The sequence below is a fragment of the Gobio gobio genome (assembly GCF_949357685.1).
Source record: "Gobio gobio genome assembly, chromosome: 11".
Lineage (NCBI taxonomy): Eukaryota > Metazoa > Chordata > Actinopteri > Cypriniformes > Gobionidae > Gobio > Gobio gobio.
In genome coordinates, this window is record NC_137104.1 from 24874371 (window position 1) to 24891746 (window position 17376).

Genomic DNA, 17376 nt, shown 5'->3' on the forward strand with positions numbered 1-17376 from the left:
TTGGGCTTGCCCAGTGAAAGGAACTCTAAATGCTTCAGCATACCAAGACATTTTGGACAATTTCATGCTCCCAACTTTGTGGGAACAGTTTGGGGATGGGCCCTTCCTGTTCTAACATGACTGCGGACCAGTGCACAAAGCAAGGTCCATGGATGAGCGAGCAAGTTTGGTATGGAGGAACTTGACTGGCCTGCACAGAGTCCTGACCTCAACCCGATAGAACACCTTTGGGATGAATTAGAGCAGAGACTGCGAGCACGGCCTTCTCGTCCAACACCAGTGCCTGACCTCACAAATGCGCTTATACAGTTTATATATATATATACACACACACACACACACACACACACACATTGATCAGGCATAACATTATAACCACTTTCCTAAAATTGTGTTGGTCCCCCTTTTGCTGCCAAAACCGTCAGCCCTGAACCATCGTGGCATGGACTCTACTAGACCCCTGAAGATGAGCTGTGGTATCTGGCACCAAGATGTTAGCAGCAGATCCTTTAAGTCCTGGAAGTTGCGAGGTGGGGCCTCCATGGATCTGACTTGTTTGTTCAGCACATCCCACAGATGCTCGATTGGATTGAGATCTGGGGAATTTTGAAGTCAACACCTCAAACTCATTGTTGTGCTCCTCAAACCATTCCTGAACCATTTTTTGCTTTGTGGCAGGGAGCGTTATCCTGCTGAAAGAGACCACAGCCACCAGGAAAAATACTGTTTCCATGAAAGGGTGTACATGGTCTGCAACAATGCTTAGGTAGGTGGTACGTGTCAAAGTAACATCCACATGGATTGCAGGACCCAAGGTTTCCCAGCAGAAACAGTCGGTGCCATGGTTGGTGCCAACTGCGATGCACTGTGTATTCTGACACCTTTCTATCAGAACCACCATTAACTTCCTGAGCAATTTGAGCTACAGTTGCTTGTCTGTTTGATCGGACCACATGGGGCAGCCTTCGCTCCCCACGTGCATCAATGAGCCCTGGCCGCCCATGACCCTGACGCCAGTTCACCACTGTTCCTTCCTTGGACCATTTTTGATAGATACTGACCACTGCAGACCGTGAACATCCCACAAGAGCTGCAGTTTTGGAGATGCTCTGACCCAGTCATCTAGCCATCACAATTTGGCCCTTGTCAAACTCGCTCAAATCATTTTTCACACATCAATTTTGAGGACAAAATGTTCACTTGCTGCCTAATATATCCCACCCACGAACAGGTGCCGTGATCAAGAGATAATCAGTGTTATTAACTTCACTAAAAATGGCCACATATATGTAAATGTGGAACAATGTAGTTTTGTAGTACAATGTAGTACCCTTTTTAGTAGTTTTGAAAAAAAAAAAACACTTTTATGCATATTAAAATTACTTCTGTTAATAAAATTAGTTCAGACCAACTGCTCGTTAATTAGCTTAAAAAGCTAATGAAAAAAGCAAAAAGCACCACATAAAAAGGGGTGTAGATGGAAAATGCAGTGAACTGCACTGTGTGTAGCATGACTAAGGCTTGGAATGTCTGGTGTGGTATTGAAGTAGTTTTGCAGCTGTTGTGCTGCTGAGAATTCAATATTAAGATAAATCAGATACCGGTTAAGATACACTGACTACACTTAAGTCACTTAGAAATGTGTGACTGTCATTGCATTAAAGATAGCACACAAAAAAACACCAATTTATTGTAAGAACAAACAAAAAAAGACAAAAAAAAGTGTATTTCTGAGAATTCTCTTGTGAAATGAAGTACACTTTAGCATACTTTTAAAAAGAGTACTTATCAAGGAAGTAATATGCTTTAAAATAATATATTTGTGCAAACTAGATGTAATGTTTTAGACACTTAATTGCACGTTAATTGCAATGTATGATAGTTACATTTATATTAAATGCAATTAGCTGAACTTCAGTGATCTTTTGGACCTACTTCCATAGAACTTAGGAGTAGCATTTATGGTAAAAACTTGTATTTCATGTATTTAAAAAAATAATAATTGTAGTTTTGTAACAATGAAGTTGCAATTTAGTTTACTTAGTTAAATATATTAACTTTAAATGTAATATTAAATAATGTAAGTGTCACATGACATCACACAGCTTGCCAAGTAGTTTATAGGGTCACTGTTGGTTCTAAAATATAGTTTGTACAATAGCTCAGGGCCGTTGTCTGTTACATATACGTATTTCTTTTATTAGATGTGTAAAAATGGCTTGTACATACATCAACTCATCTTTGTGCGTCACTGACAATAGCACATTTATATATATACATACACAATGGCCTCTCAGTTGCTACTTAACGCAGTTCTTTCTTTCACGTTTCCTCTTTCATTCCAGTTAAAGCGTTCCTTTCTTCCAGTAGATGTCATCTACATACACACATCTGGTTAAAATCTGCTCCTGTCCTCCAGTAAAGTATCAGTTTCTCCCAGGCCTGTGTGCCATTATCCTGTAGCGTTACATCATTTCCTGAGCATGCCCAGTGAGTTTCACCCCAGGCACTACAGCCAGCGGAGATCTGCTTAGTGGGTGAAGGTAAACGGGTTCATTCTCTCGCATAGCTCAGCAAATATAGCAGCTGTTTAGTGAAAATATCGTAAAAAAAGACAAACATCTTCTTAAGTTTTGTGTTTGGTGAACACTGTGTTTGGTTGCATTGTCACAGGATGGCTTGAATCCACTTTTCCCAAGACCCGTTCTTGTCATTGACTACTTGAAATCAATTCAAATCTTGAAATTACACTTTTTCTTTGTTGAATATTTATACATTTGTGAGACAAATATGAATTATCTTTCTTAATAAACTCAACAATACAACAACTTTTAAATCTCACATATATGCACCTCTATTATCTTCTTTTCATTCAGTGCACACGCTAAATTCTAGTTTTGTCTGCATGTCGAGTTCAGAGTTAAACAGGAAATGTTTCATATTCCTGCTCGACTCTAACACACATACATAGTCCTGGGATATTGTGTTGTATTGGTCCCGCATGTGACTCCTGAAGGTTTAGTGATACTCGCCCAAAAGTAAGCGTGACACATTTTCGAACACCAAGAAGGTGATGCAGCACGCTGGAATGACTCGCACCAAGTTGGGGATCATCCCTTTGTAAAAGCCCTCGATCCCCTCGTTGCTAGAGAGAGCCAAACACAAACATGTTGAGATGATGTAAAGTCAGATGAGTCACAATATTCCTGGTAGTTCTATAATATGTCCTCTCAATCCATATGAAGATTTGCTAAAAAAAGGAGCTAACTAAAATAAAGCTATTTAAAAGGGCAATATCTTTAAACAATTAAGTATAATTACGGTTAAAAGGGTGTTGTTAAAGTCAAAAACTGTCAGGGGGATACAACTGTCCTGATATCATAATGAAGAAAAAATTATAATAAAGTCTCAAAAAAGTAGTTTTGCAAAATCAGGTACTTCTATTCATTTAAAATTATCAATTAATATTATTAAAAATTATATAAAAAAATGTATTCTATGCCATATCAAAGTCATATGGAGATTTGCAATTTCCTTAAAACGGGAAAGGACACCATAGAGAGGACCCTTGCAGACCCTCATGACTGTGTCATGGTCAAAAAGCCTCTTAAAATATCTAATAGTTTGCCCTTTTTATGGCAATACAAGGTTAGTTCAGGTTGTAAAATGTCATGTGGTGTGGCTACTCAAAACATAATGACGTTTTACCTTAAAATGTATTCTATACCTTTTTCATAAAATAATGATTAAGATGACATGTATTCAATATTAGTTTTATTTGATGGTTTCACCACATACAATTTTTGGAGTCAATAAATGTTTTTTTTCTAAATTACATTAAACCAAAATTAACATAAATAATACATTTCTATGAACTTGGCACATGTATTTTAAACTAGATTTTTTAAAAAATATTTTTTTTGTTGTACATTTTCTTTATCATTTTTATCATGGATACCATTATAAATCACTGACCCCATCATAAATATTCATTATAAATAAACAAAATATTAATCAAGCACAAAGAAAGAATGAGAATTTTCCTTCAAGAAATTAATACTAGGTGGCCTACAATGTACTAACATTTTAATTACATTTGATTTGCACTTATTGTGTACATGTTTTTACATTGTACTTACATTTTAAAAAATACCTGCATGTAATTACGTCTGTAATTCATTTCTGTAGTTACATTTGTAATTACACTGTTGACACTTCCCTTACACCTAAAGGAAAGCTACCCTTAAACTTACCCATACCACCACACCTGTCCCTAACCCTACCCGTATCCCACCTCAATATCTGCAAAGGTGTTTTGCAATACAATTTGAACACAGTAAGTACATTGTACTTATTTTTTGATGAAAGTACATAGTACTTAAGGCCACCTAATATAAAGTGGGGCCAATACTTTTATTCAGCAAGCATGCATTTAATTTGCCAAAAGTGACAGTAAAGACATTTATAATGTTAAATATATATATATATATATATATATATATATATATATATATATATATATATATATATATATATATATATATATATATATATATATATATATATATATATATATAATATATATTTAAAATAAATGCTGTTCTTTTGAACGTTCTATTCATCTATTTATCTATGAGTTTTTTAAAATTGTAATATTTCACAGTATTATGTGAAATCAAGACTATTCGTTTTTTTATCAAATAAATGCAGCCTTGATTTGCATAAGATACATCTTTCAAAAACATAAAAAATCTTACTGAACCCAAACTTTGAATGGTATTGTATATTTACATTAAATACTATAAAAAAACTAATTTATTTAATTATGGAGGGTCAAAAACATGTCAAAACAATTTCAGTCATATGAAGCTTTCCTGACAAAACTGGGCAGTACAAATACCAGAGGTATTGAACATTTTTCATTTGATCAGAATTTTGAGATAAAAGTGATGCTGTGCTGTCCCTCCTCCTATTTTATTTTCCTAGTCTATCCTAAAACGTAAGGCTGGTTTTATTTCCTCATCAGCAGGAATTCAACTGAATTGTGAATGATTTTTAGATCCAATATCTTTCTACTTTACGTTACATGTTTTTTTGTTTTTTTTTTCTGAGATGAGGTAGGGCATTTTGGTAAAGGCAATCTCTAAATCCTCTGTGATGGAGTTTGAAGGGAGTTTATGTGCCATTTAAATTTCATACCTCCACGTTCTCCTGACGACATCCACGATTCCACTGTAGTTGTTGTGCTGGTCCTGCAGGCGAGCGCGCACCACCTGATATGGGTAGGTCACTGCTACAGCAAATATTTTGGAAATGGCTGCCATGGTGATGTATTCCAGTGGAGACTGAAGCAGAGACAGACAGGAAGGAGAGACTGACTCACATCCATGAAACAAAGATTACTGGTTCCAGTACACATACACCTCTCTTTCTAAAGGTTACAATATAGTCAAATGCCACATAATCATGAAGGTCATTCTTTGTATGTGGTGCCTTTTCACCTTATGAAATGGATGAATTTATAGTTTTCGACTCAAGAGTTTGGGATTTTATTAGCTATAACCATTCTAAAAAGAATTCCAGAATGTTGAATGTTTGACTTAAAACCTGAAAAAGTCATGGAAATGTACATATATAGTGTATAGTTTTGTTCAACAACTTTAGCAATATTTATAAAATTAATTTATAATATGTATTTATTTCCAGTTATCATAAAGGACAGGGGCATTTCAATTTATTGGTCAAAAATGTTGTGTGTAAAGTATCATTTACAGTCGTTTGACACTTTCCTGTCCAAAATGGCCAGTACTTGGCCAGAATAAGCTAAAACAAATCTACCACAGGTATAGAAAAACTTCATAATTTTAATTTGAGCAGAGATTTGAGATATGAAAGTCATGCAGTGCTGGAAAACGTAAGGCTGGTTTTATTTCCTCACCAGCAGGGATTCAGACGGCATCTTCTTATATTTGTTCTGCTCTCTTTTTAGCTTTTCGTAGGTCATGAACTGCAATGCAGCATGGGAAGTCCCCACCAGCCCAGGCACAAAACCCTGCAGTGGTAGAACAACAAAATGAGGCTCACAAACGTACAAAGCCACAATCACACAGTTACCTCATAGTCTAAGAGGAACTAAACTAGACTAAACTAGAGTGAAGTTTACTAAAATGTGTAATAATGTCAGGACAATTTGGCGTGTCTCACAAAGAGTTTAGCATATACTGTATTTAGGGCTAACTTGAACCACAGAGCTGTATCAATCCTTCAAATATAGTTCAATCACACCCTCTTGTGGCCATAGAGAGAACTACAATGTTAGAGAATAAAAGGATAGATCACTCCACTATTTAAAGTCAACATGAAACTCATTTAAATCCATTATGTGACTTATATCAGAGTAAACATGATATTCAACGAGAATAGAGGACAAAGTTATTAAACTCAAACATTAAGAAATAACTTAAAATACACTTATTTTGATGTGTTGACTAACATGCTAAAGCACATGTAAAGTCTTGATTCTAATTTTAACTGCGGTGTGTAATTCAATATTTAAAGTTAACATTTCAAATGTACTAAATTGCAACTTCATCATCACAAAAGTATTATTAAAAATGTATTGCAATACATGCGATACAAGTTTAAATACAAATTATGCTAAAGTATCTTTTAGTTTAAAGGTGCACTGTGTAAACTTTAGTGGCATCTAGCGGTGAAGTTGCGAAGCACATAGAGAAGCTACGGTGGCCGACACAGGATAAAGATGTCGTCGTATGAGACAGCAGAGAGTAGCTGGCGCTCTGTAGAGCAGTTTGTCTGTTTAGGGCTACTCTAGAAACATGGTGGAGCAAAATGGTGACTTCCATGCCATGTAAGGGTAACCGCGGTGTATGTAGATAGAAATGGCTCATTCTAAGATAATAAAAGCATAACGGTTCATTATGTAAGGTCTTTATACACCACTGAAAACATTGTTATGTATATTATATTGCACTTCTGTCAATAGATCCTCCTAAATATTACACACAGCACCTTTAAATGCTTGTCAGTACATTTGGCAGTACACTTTAACCATCCCTTCTTTTTTACTAATTTTACTGAGTATCAAAGATATTAGCAACTACTTGACTATATTTTTTAATAAGTACGCTATATGTACTTTACTATACTTTACAGTGCAAGTATGCTTTACATTATTTTATTTATCCGTTATATTGAAGAGACCGTTTTGAAGGATATTGGTTTACTTATTTCCTTTTTGAGCACTTGAGCTTAACTCAGAATTGAGTATTTAAGAGGCTGTGTTAACCTTGATTTATTGCAATTGTGAGGCGTTCAGTTCTATTCAGATTTTAGAAAATAAACGTAATCGCTCTGCTCACATATTAACTGTTTCTTGTTTTGCACTGGCACGTCTCTTAGGTGTCGAGGACTAGTGCATCTTTGAACCTACATTCAGGACAAGTAAAATACTTTAAAATCAGATACTCTAAGGCCAGGTTTCACAGACAGGGCTCAGACTAAGCCAGGATTAGGCCATAGTTCAATTACGACATGTAAGTAGCTTTTATAAACGTGCTTTAGAAAAAAAAAAAACATTACTGGTGTGCATCTTGAGACAAAACAATGGCACTGACATTTTAAGATATGTCAGCTCAAACATGCATTTTAGTCCGGGACTAGCATAAGCCTGAATGAAACCGGGTGTAAGACTCAAGTCGTATTGTATCTTCTAATGGAGTCGTTTTCACTGTAAGGTATCTGTACTTTTACTCAAGTATGGTTTTCAAGTACAATTTTGATTTCATGTTGACTTTAATCTTGAGATTAGCACACATGAAAGCTCTATTACACCTGTAACAGGATCTCAGGTTAGTTTAAAATCTGTAGATGTACCCTGTATAGTCCTGGGATACCCTCGTGACGGTATATTTTCACGAGGGCGTCCATCATTCCCTTGTACTGCTTCCGTGACGGGTCTGCATTGTACTGCAGCACCAGCCGGGTCTTTGTCACCCAGACCGGGTTGGTGAGGCAAAGCGTCAGAATGCCTGGAAACATGGAACAGGGGACCTTCACACCAACATTTAACGAAGTCACTCTTCGTCAGTGCTCTGTTTGAGATCGTTTTACGTGTAAAAGAGACCAATCAGAATAATAATACAGACCCGTAGTCTTTATGCAGGCTGAGGTTGATATGTGCTTTGGTAATCTTGTTAAAGCTGAAGTATGCTAATTTCTTATTAGTTAGAGATAACATTATATTGTGCTGATATTTGTTGGTCAACACACTATTTTTTGGTGTGCAAAGGGGGGGAAAAGCTGACTTCATTTTGCCGAGACCACAGTTTTGCTGCTTCTCTATTTTCCAATTTTTGTCAGTTTCAACATATCCACATTGAAAACTGTTTTGAAGCTGGTCATTCCTGTTATGCAATATATTTTCATATCCCCATTATGTGTATTTTAATATACAGGATCAAATATTACAGCCCTTTTTTAACTTTAGAGTAAAAACTAAAATAAGTAATTTTGAGGCAAGTCACAATTACAAGATATGGAGTTGCAATTAAAATAAATAAAAGTTACATTTACCTGAAATAAAGTTACAATTACTGTTTTTTAATTTGAGGCCAAAAAAGAATTCCATACAATTATGTCAATATACAGGTTCATTTTAAATGAAGTACTAGTTGCTAATACTCGGACACACTTTACAGACACGTCTTTTAAGATTTCTATGAAACAGCATTATTTTCGGTAAAATGTGCTCATTAAGTGGTAAAACTGACTGCATATTATTCTTGCATAGGCTGGAATAACTGTGACACGGCAAAGCATTTTTACCATATTTCTTCAAAGAAATCAAATGGCACATTAATGTGATTAAAATCTGCAGAGACTGCAAATCAGAATTGAGGCCAACGCTTCACACAGCCAACTGAGGAGTCTCAATTGAAAGCTGATAACGTTAGTGTGAGTGAAGAGAACGTAGTTTACTATGCTATTGTGAACTCTTTAGTTACTATTTCCTCTACTGTTACCGGAATCAATATGTAATTGAATTAATGTTAAGTTTAAGTTAGTGACCTGGCAACAACGTTTTACCATATTTTTTTGGATAATTTCAGTAAAACTAGGTTTAAAACCATCCAAACACACAAATCCTACATAGACTTGTAAAGTTTGGGGTAGGTAAGATTTTTTTGTAAAGTTTTTGATAGAAGTCTCACCAAGGCTGCATTTATTTGATCAAAAAACTATGAAGCCCAGCACAAAATATATATGTATATATAGTGACACGGAATGACCAGTGACCAGGAATTGCGAATTTTTTAAATTACTAATAATAATTAAATTACTAATATGTCAGTACGTTTTACTTTCTGTCAGGACCACTATCGTCAAAGATGATTGATTGACTATTAGCATATAGTTTGGATTGCTGGTATGGTTCTGTTCTGGTCAAGAACTCCCTGCGCATCCATGCAGCCTAGCATGGATAAGAGCAGGGAGAGCCGCAATAACCCCCCTTAGGGTAAACAGAACAGAACCAGCATAATGTATTGCAGATATCATTAATGTTGATATTACATGTACAATGTGATTCAGGAATTTAGTCTGATTCAAGGGGAATCAGAATACCAAATCCTGACTGACAAGAGGAGGAGTTGTGGGTGGAGGAGGGTAAATGAGCTCTGGAGAAACGCGATAGCTGCTGATAGTACAGAGGAGCTATATATATGCAGCCATAGACGTCGTATTCCTATAGGTAGACGTGATCAGCTGACAGTCAGCTGATGCGATTTTGACTAACGTGACCTGCCAGAACTGACGCTATACGCTTGATAATTAGTTCCCTCGTTTTAGTAAATCATGGCCATGTTTTGTCTTAACTCTGGCGCATATTGAAAACTGTCTCTGTTAAAGGTGCAGTGTGTAAATTTGAGGCATCTAGCGGTGAGGTTGTGAATTGCAGTCGCCCACTGCTCACCCCTCCCTTTCGAAGCACATAGAGAAGCTACGGTGGCCGACACAGGACAAAAATGTCGTTGTTGGAGAGAGCAGAGAGTGACTAGCGCTCTGTAGAGAAGTTTGTCCGTATAGGGCTACTGTAGAAACATGATGGCACAAAATTCACTGTAAGGGGACCTGCGGAGTATGTGGATAGAAATGGCTCATTCTAAGGTAATAAAAACATAACGGTACATTATGTAAGGTCTTTATACACCAATGAAAACATAGTTATGTATATTATATTGCGTTTCTGTCAATAGATCCTCATAAATACTACACACTGCACCTTTAAAAAATAAACAAAACTAAAACAAGGGAACAAGTTATTGCACCGTGGCCATGATTTAGTAAAATGGGGGAATTAATTATTATATCATGCAGACGTGCACACGATATACTAAGAATGAAATTGTAAAACGTGCTGACATGAGTAAGTATTTGCAACGTAATACACAGTAATATTGTGAAATATTATTGCTATTTAAAAGAACTGTTTTCTATTTTAATATTATTATAATTTATTCCTTCAGTCTTCAGTCACATGATCCTTCAGAAATCATATTAATATGCTAATTTGCTGCTTTTAAAAAAAAACTATCATCAATGTAGAAAGCGTAGTTGTTCTGCTTAATATTTTTGTTGAAGCCACAGAATTTTTTTTTTTAAAGGATTTAAGCTGTAAGTCATGAACTGCATTTAAAGCTGCTGTCCGTAACTTTAATTGTGTTCAAGATTTACAAAAAATGATATAATGAGAATGTACAACAAAAATCCATTTTCCAAACCGTGTCTTACCCTGAATCATTATGGTACACTTATAATAAGTGTTTATATTGGGACTATTTCAGACCGGTCTAGTAGGAACCGCTGCGGAGGAGCACAGTCCCTGCGTGACTCGCCATAGACATAAACAGAGAGAAGTAGCTCCGGCTGCAATGTTCTTCCGCAAGACACATGCAAGAACCGCCAGAGCGAAAAAGTTACGGACTGCAGCTTTAATGAACAGAAGATTCAAAAGAACAACCTTTATTTGTAATAGAAATCTTTTGTAACATTATACTGTCAATGTAATGCATCTTTGCTGAATAAAAGTATTAAGTATTTAATTTCTTTCAAAAACACAAGTGTGTGGGTTTGATCTGGTATACAGCCTGGTATATATTTTTATATATCGAGCATACTCATTTCACAGTTGCTAGTTAAGGAGTGGACGGCACAGCCAAAAGGCTCGGCATAACAGGAAAGACCCAGCTAGCTCAACACATAGTCTCCAAGGCCTCTGACATTCCAGTTGTTCCAGTCTGAGCTACAGATTTAGCTGTGTTTCGTTTTGTCAAGCTCACAGGTGGCTCTTTTCTCATACTGACCCGCCTCCGCTGCAGACACCAGGTGTTCGCCAGCACTCAGCTCTGTTTGCCGTCCCTCCTGTGTGTACGCTTTAATAGCATTATAACTGTGGGAAGATGAAAAAGGACCACATTATGTTCCTGAGAGCCAAATAGCACATGGATGTCTATTGTACAGTGCATTAACAGTGCTGTAAAATGAGCATCCTTTATATAATTGTTATTGAAACACAATGGGGATTTTAGTGAGGGTAGGCTTACATTGATGGAAGAGGAAAAACTAAAATGGTTATGATTTACTCACTATATGACTTGAGTAAATCATCACATCATTTATTTTTGGGCCAATGCTGCTGTATTTAAACCCCTGCTGGATATAAGATTGTGGAGCTAAATCTTTTCATCGTCTGATTTTACCTACTTCATTTTTGACTGATTTTGTAAACAAAATATTAGGGGATAAGTTCCTCTTAATATTACAGCGTACCAGTACTTATTAAAGGATTTTGAAGGACAAAGAACAAATTAACAAGGCTCTTGCTACTTATATTTCAGTGTTGCTACCCGTATAATGTTTTTGCACATGAACACTTTGTTTGCCAGGGATCCTGATCTGAAATTAGGTCAGATAGCTTTGTGGAGTATCTTCATAACGTATCAACTGACACAGCACTGTGTGTTTCTTTTTTTGACCTGTGAACCTGATGCCTTTTCAAAAAAGTTCACTTCTATTTTTAATTTTTTTTTAATGAAAAAAAAGTCAATATCAATGCCATTTATACTACTGTTCGAAAGTTTTAGTGGGTAAGATTTCAAGGTTTTCAAGGTTTTTAAAGGCTCTCATGCTCACCAAGGCAGCATTTCATTGATTAAAATACAGTAAAACCGTAATATTGTGAAATATTATTACAATATAAAATAACAGTTTTCTATTTAAATACACTATATTGCCAAAAGTTTTGGGACGCCGGCCTTTACATGTACATGAAATTTAATGACATCCTATTCTTAATCTGTAGTGTTTAATATGGAGTTGGCCCACCCTTTGCAGCTATAACAGCTTCAACTCTTCTGGGAAGGCTTTCCACTAGGGGTGTAACGATTCGTTTTAACAACGATTCGATTCGTATCACGATTTGAGGTTGTCGATACGATTCAAGGACGATATTGGTTAATTTAGAACGATACGATCCGAAACGATTCAGTGACTTGAAATCGATTCAGTAACTTTTTAGCCAAAAATTGTGTGACTGAAATAAATATCTGGATACTGCTCAATGCAGGTGAAGTTTCCTAGATTCCTGTTGTTTCTTGTAAGGGAATCAGGTATCAATTAATTATGGATATAAACAAACAAGTAAACAACAATTAATGGCAAATGCATTCAAATTTTATTTGAATAAAGTGCAACCAACAGTTTAGGATGAATTAACAGGAAGATAACCTTTTCTGCTCTCATTTTCAATATTCAATACATTTTCAATAAAAGCACAGTAAGTGCAACCAACATTTCAACAGTAGGTTAACCTGCTACTTCTGCTTTTGTTTTCCAACATAAAAATATTACAATATTAATATAAAAAATAAAGTGCAACTAACTACTCTTCAGGTTTAATTAATAGTAGGTTTACCTGCTACTTTTGCTGTTGTTTTACAACATTAAAATAATACAAATACAATATTAATATCAAAAATAAAGTGCAACCAACATTTCTTCCGGTTGAATAAACTGGCTGAACCTGCTACTACTCTCAGTTTAATAAACAAACAATATTTAACAAAGATAAAATGTAACCAACTACTCTTCAATGACTCTACAGATTTCTTTTTCAAAAATATCAACATGATCTGACCGCAGAACACTTCTCTGTGCGTTCACTATGTCGCCAGCAGTACAAAAACTCGCTCTGCAGGCACACTGGTGTCAGGAATGCACAGGTAACATTAGCAAGGGTTGAAAGTACAGGTAACACGTTACTAACTTAGCTCTTTCTCCTGGTGGCTTGATAATTTCTCACACGTTGGCTTCTCTGTCATCCGCCATGCTATGTTTTGTTTTCTTAGCGCTGCTGCTGGTGCGTGCGTTGCGATGATGTCACAGATAGGCAGACTTAATCGAGTAACGTTTAACGGCTTTATCATTAAAAGTGCTAAGAAAAAATATCCATATAAAGTCTGACGTGCTTAAATCCAATGTGTTATTTCCCATGATCGATACAATCGATTGATTACCTTTTAAAACGATGTTAGATCGATATATGTCGTCCGGAAGGCCAACTTGCCGAGCACAGATCGATGTAGTTAGATCATAAGAAAATAAATCGATACATCGATGTAGTAGATGAATCGTTACACCCCTACTTTCCACAAGGTTTTGGAGTGTGTTTATGGGAATGTTTGACCATTCTTCTAGAAGCGCATTTGTGAGGTCAGGCACTGATGTTGGACGAGAAGGCCTGGCTTGCAGTCTCTGCTCTAATTCATTCCAAAGGTGTTCTATCGGGTTGAGGTCAGGACTCTGTGCAGGCCAGTGAAGTTCCTTTGCACCAAACTTGCTCATCTATATCTTTATGGACCTTGATTTGTGCACTGGTCTGCAGTCATGTTGGAACAGGAAGGGGCCATCCCCAAACTGTTCCCACAAAGTTGGGAGCTTGAAATTGTCCAAAATGTCTTGGTATGCTGAAGCATTAAGAGTTCCTTTCACTGGAACTAAGGGGGCAAGTCCAACCCCTGAAAAATAACACCAGACCATGATCCTCCCTCCACCAAACTTTACACTTGGCACAATGCAGTCAGGCAAGTACCGTTTTCCTGGCAACCGCCAAACCCAGACTCGTCCATCGGATTGCCAGACAGAGAAGCGTGATGTCACTCCAGAGAACACGTCTCCACTGCTCTAGAGTCCAGGGGCGGTGTGCTTTACACCACTGCATCCGACGCTTTGCATTGCTCTTACGAAGGCTTGGATGCAGCTACTCGGCCATGGAAACCCATTCCATGAAACTCTCCACGCACTGTTCTTGAGCTAATCTGAAGGCCACATGAAGTTTGGAGGTCTGTAGCGATTGACTGCAGAAAGTTGGCGACTCCTGCGCACTGTGCGCCTCAAGATGCGTTGACCCCGCTCTGTGATTTTACGTGGCCTACCACTTCAAGGCTGAGTTGCTGTTGTTCAAAATTCACAAATGGACTTATTGCACAGGTGGCAGCCTGTGCACGGTACCACGCTTGAATTCACTGAGCTCCTGAAAGAGAGACCCATTCTTTCACAAATGTTTGTAGAAGCAAGCAGTCGGCATGCCTAGGTGCTTGATTTTATACACCTTTGGCCATGGACGTGATTGGAACACCTGAATTCAATGATTTGGAGGGGTGTTCCAGTACTTTTTGCAATATAGTGTATATATTAAAATGTTATTGATTCCTGTGATGGCAAAGCTGAATTTTCAGCATCATTACTCCAGTCTTTAGTGTCACATGATCCTTCAGAAATCATTCTAATATGCTGATTTGGTTATCAGTGTTAATAATATTTATGTGGGAAATGCAATACATTTTTCCAGGATTCTTTGAGGAATAGAAAGTTCAAAAGCAGCATTTGAAATGGAAATGGAAATCTTTAATACTATTATAAATGTCTTTACTGTCACCTTTGATAAATTCAATGCATTTTTGCTGAATAAAGGTATTAACTCTTTTTTTTAAATGGTGCTGACTCAAACTTTTGAATGGTAGTGAATACGGAAGTTTCAAACAGGAAATTCCATTCTGTGCTTCCCTTTTTAACACAACTTCAACTACTTACAAGAGGAAGTAAAGGCCCCATGATGCCCCAGTCCCCCAGATGTTGGGGGTCACACCCTGATAGAGACCTCTAATTCCTTCCATCTTCCAGATGGTCTTCATGCAGTGCACCATGCCATCGTATTGGGGTCGCATTTTCAGACCATCACTTACTGGAAAGAGTAAGAAACAGTGGGGGTGATAACACACTCACACTTCTGCTTCAATGTAGTCTAAAATATCCTTAAAATGGAATTAAGGCCAGTGCAAATGTACAACTACCTGTGTTGCGCCCTCTGTGTCTGTGTTTGTTTTTCTACTGTTTTTGGCTGTGTCTCAAAACCTAGTGAGCATGAAAACAACATGCTTTTGGAGATTGTGAAACTTGATCCAAAGATCATTTATTCCTATGTTGTTTGTATAGTAACACTTTTTTGAATACATGCACAATTGGGTTAAAATAACCATGAAATCAAAATGGACAATTCTTGTTTTGGAATACTGCAGCATTTATTATAAATAATTTATCCATGCACATTATTATTATTTTTTTCTATTTATGCGTCTTCATAATGTTTAATCGAAAAAGATTCCTCTCCCGCTTGCGACGACATCTCTTCTCTTCTCTAATGATGTGTTTACTGGCGTGAGGGCGGGACAACCACACTCATGGATCACAACAATAGACCCTTTTCACAGACGGTGATGACACGTTTTAACGGTCATCAATATCGTAAATCCTGCAAAGTGTTTTGTATTTTTTTTTTTTTATATATACATGTACATTTATAACTCTAATACTTTGTATTTGATTACTTTTGCATCAAATTACAAAAAACAAGTTACCACTGCTGTGAGGGTGTTTCTAATACAGCGTCTATAGGAGTGATGGTAAAAATGTACATATGTCTCTTTTGACTGCCGTTATCAATCTCAATCTATTTTTTCCCTCTTTTTGAAAGTTGTGAAATCACTATTGTGGCATTTTCTTTTGCTATTTGAGCAAATAGGCACACAAAAAAATATTTAATGTATTATCTCTTTCACAGCTATCATTTTTAACCCAACTATGACGACTTCCGCTCTGAGAAACCCGGAAATGTGAAAAGGGTCTATAGCGATCCAATAAATTCCTGATGGACTAAATCTAGTACCGCCCTGCATTTTTTCTTGTTCGAGAAGCTATTTCACAACTTCCGTTTCATGCCAACTTTAACATTTTAAAAGTGATTCATTTATCAGAAATGATTGGAATAATGATGGACATTAATAATATCATTTTAAAATAATTCATTTTTATTATTATTCAGTGAAAACTTTACAAGGCAAGTGCCTTGCTCTCTGTTCCTTACACTTGTAGAAATAATAATGACCCGACAATGTACACATTTATATTAGATTTCATATAATTTTTTTCCCCCTGTTAATATATAATCAGTTATTGTGTTATTTTATAATTTAACTAAAAAGCTTTTCTAGACAGGATTTATTTTAATGCATTCACGTGCTATCTAGGTAGGCAGCTCTATAGGTTTTGAGACACACTCTGCAATATTAAATAATGTGAACGTACTTACCTGCAAACCTGATTTTGATCAGATCCAGGGGGTGTAACACCATTGTGGAAATAACACCCCCACTCAGTCCAGCTGCAAGATTTTCATATTTGATGTGTTTAGAGAGTCGCAGGAGGCTTGCTGTAATGGAAAAAGAAGAACCAGAGGAGTCTGCAGCGACTGCAGCATGTCTCTGCCTGGAAATGGTAGCAGTCATGTTTGTTTACGTTCTAAAGACGGACACCCTGAGTGCGCAAGTGGCAGTCAAAACACTGTGAGTGCAGACAGCGACACACTAACCCTGTTATTAAAGAAAAAACGTCAAATAACCAATTTCCCTATTAAATTCAATAGCCACCGCTGGGCCATTATTGAGCGCTATCATTTCTTTCAACGTCTGTCTGACCTCCACTCCTCTCCACTGTGGAAGAAGGTAAATAACAGAGCGTGATGACGCATGTCAGTGGGCGGAGCAACATGCATCGCAGCAGCGGATCTCCATCACATATTATATGATGTCTTTCAGAGATCAGCCCTCTCCACAGGCTCTACAAATCTGTGCATGTGAGCTTTGTTTTGAGATCAAGCGTGAGCGACTATATTTGACAATGACTCATTACATTATATTTACAACTATTTAGATATTTATAGTACATATACTATACATACAG

General features: G+C 36.7%; 1 protein-coding gene across 1 annotated transcript; it reads right to left on the reverse strand.

Moving 5' to 3' along the window:
- Nucleotides 1–1655: 1655 nt before the first annotated feature.
- slc25a32a (solute carrier family 25 member 32a) lies at nt 1656–17137 on the reverse strand. Its single transcript, XM_079829524.1, has 7 exons — nt 16727–17137; nt 15172–15322; nt 11385–11470; nt 7897–8051; nt 5939–6052; nt 5200–5345; nt 1656–3145 (listed from the first exon to the last, which is right to left on the reverse strand). The coding sequence occupies exons 1-7, from the start codon at nt 16920–16922 to the stop codon at nt 3019–3021; spliced, it is 975 nt and encodes a 324-aa protein (XP_079685650.1). The 5' UTR covers nt 16923–17137; the 3' UTR covers nt 1656–3018.
- Between the last annotated feature and the right edge of the window lie 239 nt (nt 17138–17376).

Excerpts from the sequence above, each read along its gene's own strand:
- slc25a32a (XM_079829524.1), bottom strand. The coding sequence starts at position 16,922 with ATGACTGCTACCATTTCCAGGCAGAGACATGCTGCAGTCGCTGCAGAC. Across the intron at positions 11,471-15,171 it reads TGGGGCCTTTACTTCCTCTT|TTATAATGCTATTAAAGCGT; the intron begins GTAAGTAGTTGA and ends ATCTTCCCACAG. Across the intron at positions 6,053-7,896 it reads GTATCCCAGGACTATACAGG|GGTTTTGTGCCTGGGCTGGT; the intron begins GTACATCTACAG and ends CTACCACTGCAG.